General features: G+C 41.6%; 1 protein-coding gene across 3 annotated transcripts in view; it reads right to left on the bottom strand.

The window, feature by feature from the left end:
- Positions 1-548: 548 nt before the first annotated feature.
- The window catches only part of TRIM23 (tripartite motif containing 23), a 31,254-nt gene continuing 15,833 nt past the window's right edge, over positions 549-15,969 (bottom strand). For 2 of the 3 annotated variants that reach the window (XM_065655655.1, XM_065655657.1), the window contains exons 8-11: positions 8,620-8,749; positions 8,392-8,502; positions 5,641-5,765; positions 549-5,314 (exon numbers count right to left, since the gene is read on the bottom strand). In XM_065655655.1, coding sequence (XP_065511727.1) covers positions 5,135-5,314; positions 5,641-5,765; positions 8,392-8,502; positions 8,620-8,749 — 546 coding nt within the window. In that variant the 3' untranslated portion in view covers positions 549-5,134. The remainder of the gene's footprint in view (positions 5,315-5,640; positions 5,766-8,391; positions 8,503-8,619; positions 8,750-15,969) is intronic. The other variant, XM_065655656.1, reaches the window with a different exon arrangement.

Below are 15,969 nucleotides of genomic sequence, written 5' to 3'. Positions count from 1 at the left end.
CAACTTGTTTGCCATTGCCAATAATAGTATTTTTTTTTTTCTTCAGTGTTTGCTTTCTCATTGTTTTAGCTCAGGGAGTCTACTTCTGGCTTCAAGTTTACCCAAAGTCCTTCAAACACTACTACTTCTCCACTGAAATACTTAGCTTAAAATAAATGATGCCAATCATGTCAGCTGTTTCTGATGCATTCTGCAATGAAAGGTCACACAGCTTCTCAAGCTGTTGTGAACTTGAGACTAGATACAGCCCCGTTACTATGTTGGACAGTTAAGTCTAGTCTAAATACAGTAACATTTATGCTCATGTAACACTACACTAGTGCACTCATAAAAGACTCAGGAGATCATAGTTCTGGTAACTTCATTCATGAAATGACATGCGGTGCACACTAATCAAATTCAGTTCCTCAAAAGCTGCTACCTTTAAGAAGCTTCGGTGAGATAAAGGGTTATCTTCAGGGATCTATATGAAAAATTCTGCAGCAAATTAAGTTTATCTCAGAACAGAGGTGTGCCTTATTTAACAAAAAAGGGTAAGTTTATTATAATTTATTTTCAAAGTTTTAGATACTTTTATTGAAAATAATTCATTTTCTGGGCAACTCAAATTGCAGCAGCCCATGAATTGTTTCCACTACAAGAGCACTTTCTTTCAAGAAATCTTTTCATAACATCCACACCTACTCCAACAGTTCAGAATAAAACTATCTCAGAATACAATCCTCATGTACCACATAGTCCACAATAAATTTGAAGGTAGCATACAGTAAGAACATAGCAAGTGACAAAACATGATTTTTCAGTTAGCCTAGACGTACTGATTTTGAGCTGAAATTCTTTACAGAAAGCCACAACACAGTCACTGGATGTTGTATTTACTCAATTTCACAATTAAGTTGAAATCCTATGAAAAGTTATTCAGTCTTTTCAAATAATCCCCATAGTAATGCTTGAATGAGTTCCTAGTTGAGGAAATATTCCAATTACACATAGCATAAGTTAGTACACTAAAAACTAAAGTTCAGTAAAACTGGTGAAACAAGCTTAAATTTATAACTGAAGTAGTTTATATGTAGTATTAATTTATAATACAAATAAACCTCTTAGTGTACCTGTTTACACTGAAAAGTTCACAGACAAATGCAACACAGTCACAGTTACTTCAAGTCATTTTAAATAAATTCCATTTAGAAACACTTATGGTAGCATTCCATGTGTCACAAGCAACCATTTGTACTCAAAAATATGCATGAGTGAGAATTTTCCTCTGCGCTCAAAGGTTGGTACAAAAGTAATCTCAGTTTTCATATTGTTGAAATTTGCCATTTGACGTTTGAATACATTCTTAAATAAACGTGGTTGTTATACATGATTTTAATATGCTTTTCTTGCCCCTTTTTTTTTTGCTAATGACTACTTGCTGTTTATTTTATATTTATTTTAGACTATGGAAATGATATTAGACAAAAAGCAAACTCAAGCAATTTTCTTTTTTGAGTTCAAAATGGGCTGTAAAGCAGCAGAGACAACTCACAATATCAACAACACATTTGTCCCAGGAACTGCTAATGAACGGACAGTGCAGGGGTGGGTAAAGAGGTTTCACAATGGAGATGAGAGCCTTGCAGATGAGGAGCATAGTGGTGGCCACTGACGTTGACAATGACCACCTAAGAGCAATCATCGCAGCTGATCCTCTTACAGCTGCATGAGAAGTTGCCAAAGAACTCAACATCGACCATTCTATGGTCACGGGGCATTTGAAGCACATTGGAAAGGTGAAAAAGCTCAAAAGTGGCTGCCTCATGAGCTGACCAAAAATCAAAAAAATAATCCTTTTGAAGTGTCATGTTCTCTTACTCTATGCAGCAACAACAAACCATGTCTCTACCAGATTGTGATGTGTGACAAAAAGTGCATTTTATATGACAGCCAGCAGTGACCAGCTCAGTGGTTGGACTGAGAAGAACCTCCAAAGCACTTCCCAAAGCCAAACCTGCGCCAAAAAAAGGTCACAGTCACTGTTTGGTGGTCTGCTGCCAGTCTGATCCATTACAGCTTTCTGAATCCCGGCGAAACCATTCCATCTGAGAAGGATGCTCAGCAAATCGATGAGATGCAGTGAAAACTGCAACGCCTGCAGCTGGCATTAGTCAACAGAAAGGGCCTGATTCTTCTCCGTGACAACGCCTGACTGCACTTCGCCCAACCAACACTTCCAAAGTTGAACGAATTGGGCTACAAAGTTTTGCCTCGTCTGCCATATTCCCCTGACCTCTCGCCAACCAACTACCGCTTCTTAAAGCCTCTCAAGCACTTTTTGCAGGGAAAATGCTTCCACACCCAGCAGGATGCAGAAAATGCCTTCCAAGAGTTTGTTGAATCCCAAAGCACAGATTTTTATGCTATGGGAATAAACAAACTTATTTCTCGTGGGCAAAAAGATGTGTTTAAGCCTAGTTAAAATGATTTAAAATCCACAGTCCAATGCTGCAATTACTTTTGCACCAACTGACGTGCGGAAACAACTTTACAACCTATAAAGTCATAAAACTTTACAACTCGCAAGGTTATAAAGCAGGCATGTTTATTTGACATCGGGCGCGTGAAGGGTAATTCCTTTAGTCTTGCTTGCGCTTTCTAACAATAAAAGGTGTGCTTATATACAGCAAGGTGTTACATATTCATAGTAAACCCAGGTACGCCTATACATATTCATAACCTTTCCCCGACAAGGCAGTTCTTATTAAAATGAGTCCCAGGAAATCATTTCCATAGTTCCCTCCTTGACCCCTCCCTGTTGCACCTGCAATTACTTTTGCACCAACCTAATACAAAAAGTCCAAACTGGTCACCCTGAACATCTTAAAGTAGAACTACACTGAGGTGCACATATAACGGAAGCGTAAGCCAGCTAAAATAAAATTACAGAACCAGGATTTTTTTAAAGAATGCATGACTTCTCTGTTAAAAATATTCCAGGAAAAGGTATCCACTGTGCTTAGCAGAACTTGTTCATCTTAAAAAGAGCTGTGGTCTCGGACTGCTCTGCAGTACAGGCTAAGCAGATGCTCAAGTCAGAGCAGTCAACTCTATTGTGCTAGAAGTTACAGACTGGGAAGGATGAACCATTTTTAGTTCAGTAGGTGCAAGAACACACCTTTCATTCTGCTGTAAACTATTTCCAAATTTATCAGGTTGTCTGAAGAAGAGTAAATAACCCTTCTCAATACCTGTGTACATACATAGGCATCAAAGCCCATCTCGCAAACATTTAACTACTTTAAAACTTAGTGTTCTTTCTGCTACTATTCATCAGACTTGCTGAAACTGAAACTGCATTTAACACCATTTGCACAAAATTTAAGTAACAATAGAAAACTACAAATAAGTGTCATTAAGAGAAAGTAGTTATCTGCTTCCTCTTGAAAAAAGGTGCAAATCTACTAAATTATTTGTTTACGCATTCCTGGCTTTGCCTAAGGTATGTAGTGGAAAAACATAGTAAAACTGATAATATTACAATAAAAGCCATAGCCATGGATAATGGGATGCATTTTCTTTGCCAGGTGAGGCTCAGAGCTCACACGGGTAAACACACTTTTCAGCATGACACAAATATCTCCCCATCTGTGAAATCACACTGCTCACTTCCACTGTCTGGTCCTCCCTATTCACCTCTGCTCCAGTAAGAAAGGTGATGATACGCAGTTTTGATGTACTGGCTATGCTCTTCAGAGCTCCTCTACCAACATGAAGAGGTCCATGGCATAGCTTCTTCAACCGGCAACAGCTGTACACTTAAAGAGGAGGCCAGAAGATTGTGGTGCGCATTCCAGACAGATAAAATTGTTATCAGAGTCGTGTGTGCAGCAGAAAAAGAGATGTCACTAAGTCATAACTGTCTTTGAATTTAAACAGCGCTACACCTATATTTTAGAGGTTTGTGAACAAGTAATCTTCAAAAATGGAGGCTTTGTTGACAGTTCCACGTAGAATCACAGAATCACAGAATGTCAGGGATTGGAAGTGACCTCAAAAGATCATCTAGTTCAATCCCCCTGCCAGAGCAGAAACACATAAGATTTGAAAATCTAATTATGGAAGGTTTATACCACATTTCACCATCTGCTCTTCTAAGTAAGAGTTACAATTAGTGTACACTGATTTTACATTGTGTTATTTAGTATTTTAAGGCCACTACCTAAATCTGGAAGCATGACTTCTACATAAGAGTACACAGCTGGATTGACACTACACCACACTACTTCTTTAAGAAGTTTTTTTCTTTATTTGACTTCTTGAGGAGGAAGCTTAATCTCTAAAGGCAGATAATGTCCTCAAGCATGCACAAAACAGTTTCATCTCAATATCACTATAGTCTGTCCATAAATAATTCAGCATGTGCTACAATTAACAAAAACAACAACAACAACAAACTAACCCCTACCCCCACAACCAGAAAACAACTAGCTAAACAATGCCACAGCCCCCTAGCCCTGCAACACTGTTTCCCATGCTGAAGTTTTCTTTGCCCAATTATGCTGCCTTCTATTAACAAACAGGGAAGCTAATAAATAATGGGGGGAAACATTTTCTTTTTGTGATGTATTTGCATGTAATTTTCAATGCCACCTTTAGATGACTAGATCAATTCTTTAGATATTAAAGAGTAGCACCATTTATTTCTGACTAACAGAGAGAGATGTCTATCCTAATAACTTGAGATGGATTTTGGAATAGCTTCCTGGGAAAGTACTTCTAAACCACACAAAATTTTTCTGACACCAATTAACTACTGTAACTTTGTTATAATTGTTATATTAACTCCAATACCTATCTCATCAGGAAATACTTTTAAATTGGAACAACCTAATTTCACCAAAAAGAATTTCAAGGCACCCTTGTAACTAGGCCATTCCATTACTTGTAAACATATCAAATTTCAAAAATACTACAACTCCACAAGTTTACTGAACCAATTATCCAATCTAGGATAAAGGCTTATATTTTTATGTAACCACCAAGTTAAGTAAAGTTGCCTCTTCAGACAGCAGACCTGGCTACAACATCCTAAATCGTGCAAACAACACAAAACAGTAAACTACAACCTTAAATTGCAGCTGCTGTAAAATTAAGCCACGTCCAGGACACCAGCAGCTACTAACTGCCTCGAAAGCCAGTCCAGTCCTTCATAAAGTCCTGTACCACTTCGGGCATCACAACCCTGAATAAACCAGCTACGGCCACAGCAGAGTTTGTGGAGACTCAGCAGATCTGTGATTTCTTCCACTGAAAGTGCACCTGCAACATCCTGCAACAGAACCAGATACAAAGACGCAATTATTCTTCTGTGTTATGTCTGAAGCATTTTTAACTGATAGCTTAGACTGTAGCTGCAGATCATATCAAAGCTTTCCAAATACAAAAGCCAAATGAAAGTCATGCCTTCCCTACTTCTTACCACAAAACAAGAACTCCAGCATCATCTATTTTATCAGCATTAAACATAAGGAAAACATCTACTTTTTAATCCTTTCCACATTACCATTCTCTACCCATAGCAGAGGGTTCAGAAAATTGGAATTTGATACACAAACTGAGGAAAAGAGTAACAGAGCAAAAAAAAATCACAAGTACCTGTTTATTAGCAAAGATTAAGAGCAAGGCATCCCGCAATTCCTTCTCTGTTAATAATTTTGCAAGTTCACTGTGTGCTTCACTGACCCTGTCTCTGTAACTGCTATCAATGACAAACACCACCGCTATGAAAGAAAGAGAAAAATGTTTAACACACATTCAAATATAAACTCTGTAAAATTAGCTTTCAACTTCTGCAATTCTTTTTTTCTAGCAGTATTCTATGTGAAGTTTTTCAGCAGTGTGCATCTTCAATTTCAAATCCAGAAGGACTGAGAAATGTCTTACATACCTCTATACTTCTGACAAAAATTGAGAACTCATCCTAAATCAGGGAAAAAAGTCTGAAGTTTTTTGTCTAGCCTAACATAAATGCTGTAATATTTTAAATACTTAGGTCTAAAACCAGATTTACTACGTGTGGATTGAGTCTCTCAGTTTAAACCATTACCCATTTACACTCAATCAACTCCCACACAACTGTTATAGTTTCCCTTAACTGGCTGTAAAATTTACAGGTTTATCCAAAACAACACAGCTTCCTTCAGCTACAGACTATGCAATCCAAGGAGGATTGCCATGGACTTGACACAGCAGCAGCAGATTTTAGTGTCCACTGCAGAGAGTAACCAAGATGCCAGAAAGACTGGAGAGTCAGGAAGGCAGAGCTAGAGAGAGAATTTAAACTCACGTTTTTTGCAATGAAAAAAACCCCAGCACCAAAACTAAACAAAACTTCCTGCAGGTATGCACTAGGTTAACTGCTTAGACTTCCCCTCCAACATACAATTCTTTAAGGCAGACATGATTCCAGGCTACTCGTGTTTATGCAGTAAGTTTTAGGAGGACAACGGAAATCCCGAAATACAATTTTTGAAAGTTTGAAAAGATGAACGATTTCAAACATTAACAGTTTACAATGAAAGCTGAAATAATGCACAAAGTGAAGCATAAACTTATATTTGTCATGCCAAAGTACTTCAGGTAATTCTGAATACCCTAGTTGACCAAGGGAAGCCTGTTGATGTGATCTTTTCGCATTTCAGTAAAGCCTTTGATACTGTCTCTCACAGTATCCTCCTGGACAGGATGTCCAGCACACAGCTGGGTAAACGCACAGTGCAGTGGGTGAGCAATTGGCTGACGGGACGGGCTCAAAGGGTTCTAGTAAATGGGGTTATATCGGGCTGGCGACCAGTCACCAGCGGGATTCCCCAGGGATCCATCTTAGGGCCAGCACTCTTCACTGTCTTCATAAATGGCTTAGACTCAGGACTCAATGGAATAGCAAGTAAGTTTGTCGATGACACAAAATTGGGAGTAGCTGTTGACACTCTCAAGGGCAGAGAGGCCCTGCAGAGGGATCTGGACAAATTGGAGAACTGGGCAATCACCAACCGCATGAAGTTCAACAAGGGCAAGTGCTGGATTTTGCACCTGGGACAAGGCAACCCTGGCTGTACATACAGACTGGGGAAGAGAGCCTGGAGAGCAGCTCTGCGAAGAAGGATCTGGGGCTTCTGGTCAACGGCAAGTTGAACATGAGCCAACAGTGTCCCTGGCAGCCAAGAGGGCAACCGTGTCCTGGGTGCATCCAGCACAGCATGGCCAGCCGGGCAGGGAGGGGATTGTCCCGCTCTGCTCTGCACTGGTGCGGCCTCACCTGGAGCACTGGGTGCAGGTCTGGGCAACACAGGATTAAAAGGATATAAAGCTACTGGAGAGTGTCCAGAAGAGGGCTGTGAAGTTGGTGAAGGAAGGGGAAGCCGTATGAGGAGCGGCTAAAGTCACTGGATTTGTTCGGCTTGGAGAAGAGGAGACCAAGAGGAGACCTCACCACAGCTACAGCTTCCTCACAAGGGGAGGAGGAGGGGCAGGCGCCAAACTCTTCTCTCTGGTGACCAATGACAGAACCCGAGGGAATGGCAGGAAGATGTGCCGGGGAGGTTTAGGCTGGGCATTAGGAAAAGGTTCTTCACCCAGAGGGTGGTGGACACTGGAACAAGCTCCCCAGGGAGGTGTCACGGCCCCAAGCCTGACAGCGTTCAAGAAGAGACTGGACAACACCCTCAGACACATGGTGTGAACTGTGGGGTTGTCACATGCAGGGACAGGAGTTGGACTCCAATGATCCTTGTGGGTCCCTTCCAACTCAGGACATGCTATGATTCTATGATAATGAACAGCAATCCCTTTCTAAATTGGAAAATAACTATGGAGGATTTACTGAAGGACGGCATGAATTTCTAAGATGGCGCCATTTCCACCAGTTTTCAAAATCAGTAGAAATCTAGTCTCTCTAGTCTATGACCAGATATTACACTGCAATACTAAGTCAGAAGTTACAGAACTTTGTAGAATTTTTTTACATTGCCAAATAAAGGCTCCTAAAGGCTGAGTATTTTCATTTCAAGTGCTATTTAAATTTCATACCTGGCAAGTACTGCTTCTCACTATGCAAACTTTGGAAAGCTGCACCTTGTCTTTTGTCAGCTAGAACCAGTTCAATGGAGATTCTAATTTTGTTTGGCTCCGTGAACTGTCTGATGGATTTTTGGAGAACGCACCTTTACCATGCAGTGGACACTATGACCAACTGGATTAAAATGTCTTAGCTCATGAATCTAGCAGCTGTATTTTGCATTAGATGAACAATTTTCTGCAGTTATAAATTATTCCTATTAATCATATTTTTGGCTCTGAAATGCAGCCTAGAAGACAAATGCAGTTTAAAAGTTGTATTGGTCTCACCTTGTGTATTGAGATAGTAATGTTTCCACAAGGGCCTCAATTTGTGCTTCCCTCCTACATCCCAAATAGTAAACTTCAAATTCTTGTATTCTACTGTTTCAACATTAAAACCTAGAATAAAAATAGTTACGTTTTATACTCTTGTTCTGTATGAATATAAAATAATAACATTGTACCGCTAAGTCAAACATTAAAAAAAATCATTACATTTAAATTGTTCTTACTAACCTATTGTTGGAATTGGCTGCATGAATTCATCTTGCTTTAACTTAAACAAAATAGTTGTTTTGCCAGCTCCATCTAATCCTAGAGTGACAACCCGAATTTCCATTTTTGGTCCAATATGTACCCTGTTGTCCTGGAAGAAAGAGCATACGCAAAACAAGAGCAGGTTTACGCAATTCAAAATAGAAAATCCTTACGTTTAAGATAGTTATCTTGTCACTATTTGTAAAGTGAAATCGATGGACTCCAAAAACACAAGGCACAATCATGAACTACCTCAGGCAATAATTTAAACTAAAATATCCAATAATCTCTGTAGTGAACCTGTAACTTTTGCCTGTTACCACATGCCTTTTTGAAAGACAGCCAGTCTCATGCTAGTATGTCTCTCCTTGATAAGATTTCAAATTCTTTCATAATTATTGGCTCAAGCCACATGAGTTGTTTGTTGCAATTAGTTAGAATTCTCTGACCAGAGAACTCCATTGATTTTGTAGCTTTTCCACTGTGTTTCGCCACATTATTAATGCCCCCACCTACAGAACTATTTTCTTTCTGGAGACTTTATAGCTACACCTCTTCACCTAAAGCCACTTCCAGTCCCTTGCCACATTACAACAGTAACATTATTAGCATTAAGCAGTAATCTGAAATAGTGAAGAAAAACAAAGAAAACCCCACAAGTCTTGCTTAGAGGCAAGGAAAGAGAATAATTTTCCTATTTGTAGTTTAGACCAAGCAACCACGTGTATTGAACAAGCTGATGCTAACAATGCGATCAAGCGGTATTACTCATATAAAGCAGCAAACTATAAATAGTAAAATAAACAACATAGGTAAAGATTACTATGTATCTCTGAAACATATTTTGAAGTACTTAGAAATGCTACCCTAATGAAATACCAGACTTTCCATCATCAGAACTATGTGGCAATACATTTGTTTTCATGCAAAAATCTGGATAGCACTGTGCTGAGCAAGTAGTACACAAAAATCTGTGCCTGCTCTACACAGCTTTTTATTTCCTCTTGCATTAGAAATGCCATTTATTGAGTGCAAACATGCCACAATCTCTCCTGGTACAAGACCGACATGCACCAGTGTGATCAGAGGTATAAACATCTACATCATGTGACTTGAGAGACATATATATACACACACACATACATATACAGAATCCATTATATAGCTGGATATATGTCATCATGGCATGTAACTCAATTCTCCCTTCCGTCACAGACGAAGTAGCATACTTCCAGAATACTCTGTTGTCCTGGGTCATTGCGGGGAGCAACGAGAGGAAGTGGTCTGAGTCAGGTGGCCACAATTTGACCAACTGGAGTATTCCATCCCATTCATGACTGCCTGGATATAAAAGGTGGAGACCAGAAGGACACTCTCTCTTCTCTGCTGCTGGGTCTTCTGCTGCTTCGCTTCGCTTCTGCTTCTTTTCTGCCATCCCTGCAAGCTGAGCCATCGTGACAGACTGAATCTAGCTCCGGTTGGCTGCAGGATCCTGCTGGAGCAGCTGCTGGGAATTGCAAGGCTGATTCTATAATATTTCTTCTGCCTTATTTTTCTCTATGTTTATTTAGTAGCGTTAGTAAAACGTTTTCAAATTTTCCAACTCTCTTCTCTCTGCCCTTCTTTTCCTTTTCTCTTAAAATTGCCTGTCCTTAGTGAAAAGAGGGAGGAGGGCGGGGGGAAAGGGGGAACAGGGTTAAGTAAAATACATCTGCCGCAGTTTTTTATTGTCTCCCCGCGATCAAACCACGACAGATAATTGGTGGAGAATGTGGGCAAAACTGGGGGTCAAGAAATTGTTAACATTTTGGCACTAAAAAGGGGAGGGCTGGGGCCACCCAGCACATTTTTTTTTCCTTTGTGTTGGCGCGGCTCGTCCACGAGGTGGCGCAGCCTGCCATTGTCTTTGTGCGCGGCTTGGCTCGGCACAGCCACATGTTGGGGCTAAGCATGGCGTGGTGAGAAATTTGGAGTTCTTTTGGCTCTTAAAACTGGTCAGACTACCTTTCCATTTTCTTGGCATGGTGCCAACTCATAGAGTTGTAAGACTTGCAGGTCTGGGTGCTTAGGATATTATTTAGTGGTATTAAGGCAGAAGTGAATTACATTGGTTTGAAAATGCTGTGGAATAATTTGTATCAGCTATTTTCTACATTGTGGGCTGCTACACCCTATTTATGTTGGGTGTTTCTTGGGAACAGAATCTTGTATTATGTAACAACAAAGAACTGGACAATGCTTATGATTGGACTGTGTGGTTTGGCATTGGCTTACTTTATTGTATTGCAACCGATAATGAGTTTCTATTCGTTTCTGCTTTACTTTGAGAAACCTCCGAGAGAGATAAAATCCAGCTACGTGTTTGCTAAAGGGGCTAGCAAATCTTTAGCAAGATTGACTAACCATACTTTCAGCTTCTCGTTAGAGCAGATTACCACCGTTTTTGAGCGCTTTGAATAACCGTGGAGCTTTGATAGAACTATAACAGCATTCTCTGTCGTGACAAATGTGCTAGTACTAATACTAGTGGTTAAGAGAAATTAGATTAAATCAGAGGTTTGTGTCCCTTTTGAGCAAAGAGAGTTGCGCGGTGTCTGTTGAAGCTGGAAGGGCAGCTGAAGCTGCAGCCACTGCCCCCCCAGTCACAGACACCATGGCTACGCAGGCTCAAGCTTTTTCCTTGACTGCGGATGATTTTGCTTGCCCAAAGGCTAACAGCGCCCCTCCTTTCTCAAACACGGGGCATGGTTGCTGTTGTATCAATAACAACTCCTGTGATAATGGTGAGCCCATATCACCATCAGTTACTGGTTGTAAGAAAGTCACTAGAAAGGCTACTTGTACTGCAGATGATGGCAACAGGCCAGACTCATCCCATGGGGCATCATCAAGGGAGGAAGTGACCACTACTCTGTCCTTTTCTCCAGGTGAGCTGAGAGATCTGCGAAAAGACTATAGTTGTGATGGCGAGAATATTGTAACCTGGATGCTTCGATGCTGGGATAATGGGGCTGAAACGATAGAACTGGAGGGCGGAGAAGCAAAACACCTGGGATCTCTATCAAAGGACTCCACCCTTGATGGGCAATTGCAAGTGAGCACAACTCTGCTACCCTCTGGACCCAACTCCTGACAGCTATGAAAACAAGATTTCATCACAAGGATGATTGTCACTGCACATCAGGGAAATGGAATACTATGGAGAGAGGTATCCAGTTCCTGAGAGAATTAGCTGTGCGAGAGATCATCTATTTTGGGCCAAACAGCCAAGAGGGGATAGATCCAGATAGAACCAAGTGTACACAATCTATGTGGTGCAGATTAGTACAAAGTGCACCTGCATATGCTAAGTCATTGGCAGGAATGGTCTTGTCAACTGGTGATAGACGAAGTGTTTCTGACAGGATTGAGCAGCTCTGGGAATTTGAGGACAGCCTTGCTGGTTCTCTACAGGCTTGTGTCTCTGCTGTGGAGAAACTGTGTGAAAAATCTGATGATTGGTTTGAAAAGCTGTTGCAAGAAATCAAAGCACTCAGAGAAGACACACACGATTCACGAACCAATGTTGCAGCTATTAGGAGAAGGCATTTCCAATCTCTGGAGAGAGAACAGAGGCAGACCACCACCAAAAGTTCACTGTGGTCCTTCCTACATGAGCAGGGAGAAGATATGAATAAGTGGCATAAAAGACCTACTTCAGAACTTCAAGAACGAGTACGTGAGTTAAAAGGGAAAACTCCTAAGAAAAGGGCTGCCCCAGTTTACAGAAGGGACAGAAGAGATTCTGATGCTCTTGACGGAACCTCTAATTCACACTCAGAGACTGTGCAAGACCGAGATCAGAGGTGCCCTGCCTCCAGCCAGGCAGAGGAAAGGGATAACAGAGTTTATTGGACTATACAGATATGATGGCCTGGTACAACACATCCCCAGGAGTACAAAGCTTTGGTGGAAACTAGTGCTCAGTGCACGATAATTCCTTCCAACTATAAAGGAACACAATCCATCAATATTGTTGGAGTGACTTGGGGTTCCCAGGAACTGAGTGTTGTAGAGGCTGAAATGAACCTAACTGGGAAAAACTGGCAAAAGCATCCCATTGTGACTGGCCCAGATGCTCCGTGCATCCTTGGCATAGATTACCTCAGGAGAGGGTATTTTAAGGACCCGAAAGGGTATTGGTGGGCATTTGGCATAGCACCTGTGGACACTGAGAAAATTGAACAGCTGTCTGATTTGCCTGGTCTTTCAGATGACCCTTCTGTTGTAGGACTGCTGATGGTTGATGATCAGCAGGTGCCAATTGCTACCAACAACAGTGCATTGCTGAAAATATCACACCTATCGAGACTCTTTGATTCCTATTCAGAAGTTGATTTGTCGACTAGAAAGCCAGAGTGTGATCAGTAAGACTCGCTCACCTTTTAATAGCCCAATTTGGCCAGTGTGTAAGTCTAGTGATGAGTGGAGACTAACTGCAGACTATTGTGGCCTGAATGAAGTTACGCCACCACTGAGTGCTGCTGTGCCTGATATGCTAGAACTGCAATTTGAACTGGAGTCAAAGGCAGCCAAGTGGTATGCCACCACTGACATTGCTAATGCATTTTTCTCTATCCCTTTAGCAGCAGAACGCAGGTCGCAGTTTGCTTTCACCTGGAGGGGCATCCAGTACACGTGGAATCGCTTGCCCCAGGGGTGGAAACACAGTCCTACCACCTGCCATGGACGGATCCAAACCACGCTGGAAGAAGGTAAAGCTCCAGAACACTTGCAGTATATTGATGACATCATCATATGGGGTGACACAGAGAAAGAAGTCTTTGAGAAAGGTGAGAGAATAATTCATATTCTTTTGGATGCTGGTTTTGCCATAAAATGTAGTAAGGTCAAAGGACCTGCACAAGAGATCCAGTTTTTAGGAATAAAATGGCAAGATGGTCGGTGTCAGATCCCAATGGAGGTGATCAACAAAATTTCAGATATGTCTCCACTTGCTAACAAGAAGGAGACACAGACTTTCTTGGGTGTTATAGGTTTTTGGAGAATGCATATTCCTGACTACAGCCAGATTGTGAGCATTCTCTATCGAGTGACTTGTAAAAAGAACCAATTTGAGTGGGGACCAGAACAACGACAAGCCTTTGAACAAATTAAGCGTGAGACAACTCATGCGGTGGCCCTTGGACCAGTTCGGACTGGACTAGATGTTAAAAATGTTCTCTACACTGCGGCCAGAGATAATGGTCCTACATGGAGCCTCTGGCAGAAGGCACCAGGAGAAACCTGAGGTCAATCCTTAGGTTTTTGGAGTCGAGGATACAGAGGATCGGAGGCCAATTATACTCCAACTGAAAAGGAAATACTTGCAGCTTATGAGGGAGTCCGAGCCACTTCAGAAGTGATTGGTACTGAAGCACAGCTCCTTCTGGCACCTCGACTGCCGGTGCTGAGCTGGATGTTCAAAGGGAAGGTTCCCTCTACGCATCATGCAACCGATGCTACGTGGAGTAAATGGATTGCACTGATGATGCAACGAGCTCAAATTGGGAGTCCCTATCACCCAGGGATCTTAGAAGTGATTACGCACTGGCCAGAAAGTAAAGACTTTGGGATGTCGCCAGATGAGGAGGAAGTAACACATGCTGAAGAAGCACCACCATATAATAAACTTTCAGAGACTGAAAAGCAGTATGCCCTGTTCACAGATGGATCCTGCTGTCTTGTAGGAAAACATCGAAGGTGGAAAGCTGCTGTGTGGAGTCCCATAAGATGAGTCACAGAAGCCACTGAAGGACAGGGTGAATCTAGTCAATTTGCAGAAGTGAAAGCCATCCAGCTGGCTTTGGACATTGCTGAACGAGAAAAGTGGCCAATACTTTATCTTTATACTGACTCATGGATGGTGGCAAATGCCTTGTGGGGGTGGCTACAGCAATGGAAGAAAAACAACTGGCAACGCAGAGGTAAACTCATTTGGGCTGCCACACTGTGGCAAGATATTGCTGCTCGGCTAGAGAGCCTGACTGTGAGACTTTGTCATGTAGATGCTCATATGCCTAAAAGTCGAGCCACTGAGGAACATCGAAACAACCAACAAGCAGATCAAGCTGCTAAGATTCAAGTAGCTGAAGTGGATTTGGACTGGCAACATAAACGTGAACTCTTCTTAGCAAAGTGGGCCTATGATGCTTCAGGGCATCAAGGTAGGGATGCAACCTATAAATGGGCTCGCGATCGAGGGGTGGACTTAACTATGGACACTATTTCACAGGTTACTCATGAATGTGAAACTTGTGCCGAAATCAAACAAGCTAAAAGGTTAAAAGCCTGTACGGTATGGGGGGCGATGGTTAAAGTGTAAGTATGGAGAGGCTTGGCAGATGGATTAGATTACACTTCCACAAACTTGTCAGGGTAAGTGGTATGTACTTACAACGGTAGAAGCAACCACCGGATGGTTGGAAACATATGCTGTACCCCATGCTACAGCCCGAAATACAATCTTGGGCCTTGAAAAGCAAGTCCTTTGGCGACATGGTACGCCAGAAAGAATTGAATCTGACAATGGTACTAATTTCAAAAACAGTCTTATAGACAACTGGGCCAAAGAACATGGTATTGAGTGGGTATATCACATTCCATATCATGCACCAGCTTCTGGGAAAATTGAAAGGTACAATGGTTTGTTAAAAACTACACTAAAAGCACTGGGTGGTGGAACCTTTTAAAACTGGGATTCACATTTAGCAAAAGCCACTTGGTTGGTCAACACTAGAGGATCAACTAATTGGGCCGGGCCTGCACAATCAGAAATTCTACATACTGTAGAAGGAGATAAAGTCCCTGTAGTACACTTGAAAAGTATGTTAGGAAAGGCAGTCTGGGTTACTCCTGCCTCAGGCAAAGGCAAGCCCATTCCTGGAATTGTTTTTGCCCAAGGTCCTGGTAGCACCTGGTGGGTGATGCTTAAGCATGGAGAAGTTTGATGTGTACCTCAAGGGGATTTGATTTTAGGTGAAAATAGTCAAGTCTGAACTGCATGATGTTAATTTCCATACTAACAGTGTCTAATAAGTGTCTTTCAGATCAAGACAGTGGTGATGGAACCAGAGCTGGTTTCTTTGAGTGGCGCCTGACAACTTCTTCAAAGTTGATGTCTTTAACCCACAAACAGTGGTCATGACATGTACTAGATGTGTGATAAGTGAACTTAAACGAGCTTTTCCAAAGGATGGTCCCCGGACTAAGAGAATGATGAGCTATGCCTGTGTATATATGTATATAGTTGTTATAATTAATTAGATCATATTGATAGATTGTATTAAT

This window comes from Caloenas nicobarica, chromosome Z (assembly GCF_036013445.1).
Source record: "Caloenas nicobarica isolate bCalNic1 chromosome Z, bCalNic1.hap1, whole genome shotgun sequence".
In the NCBI taxonomy this organism is placed as follows: domain Eukaryota; kingdom Metazoa; phylum Chordata; class Aves; order Columbiformes; family Columbidae; genus Caloenas; species Caloenas nicobarica.
Note: the sequence above shows the minus strand (reverse complement) of the source record. Positions and strands in the feature narration are given on the sequence as shown.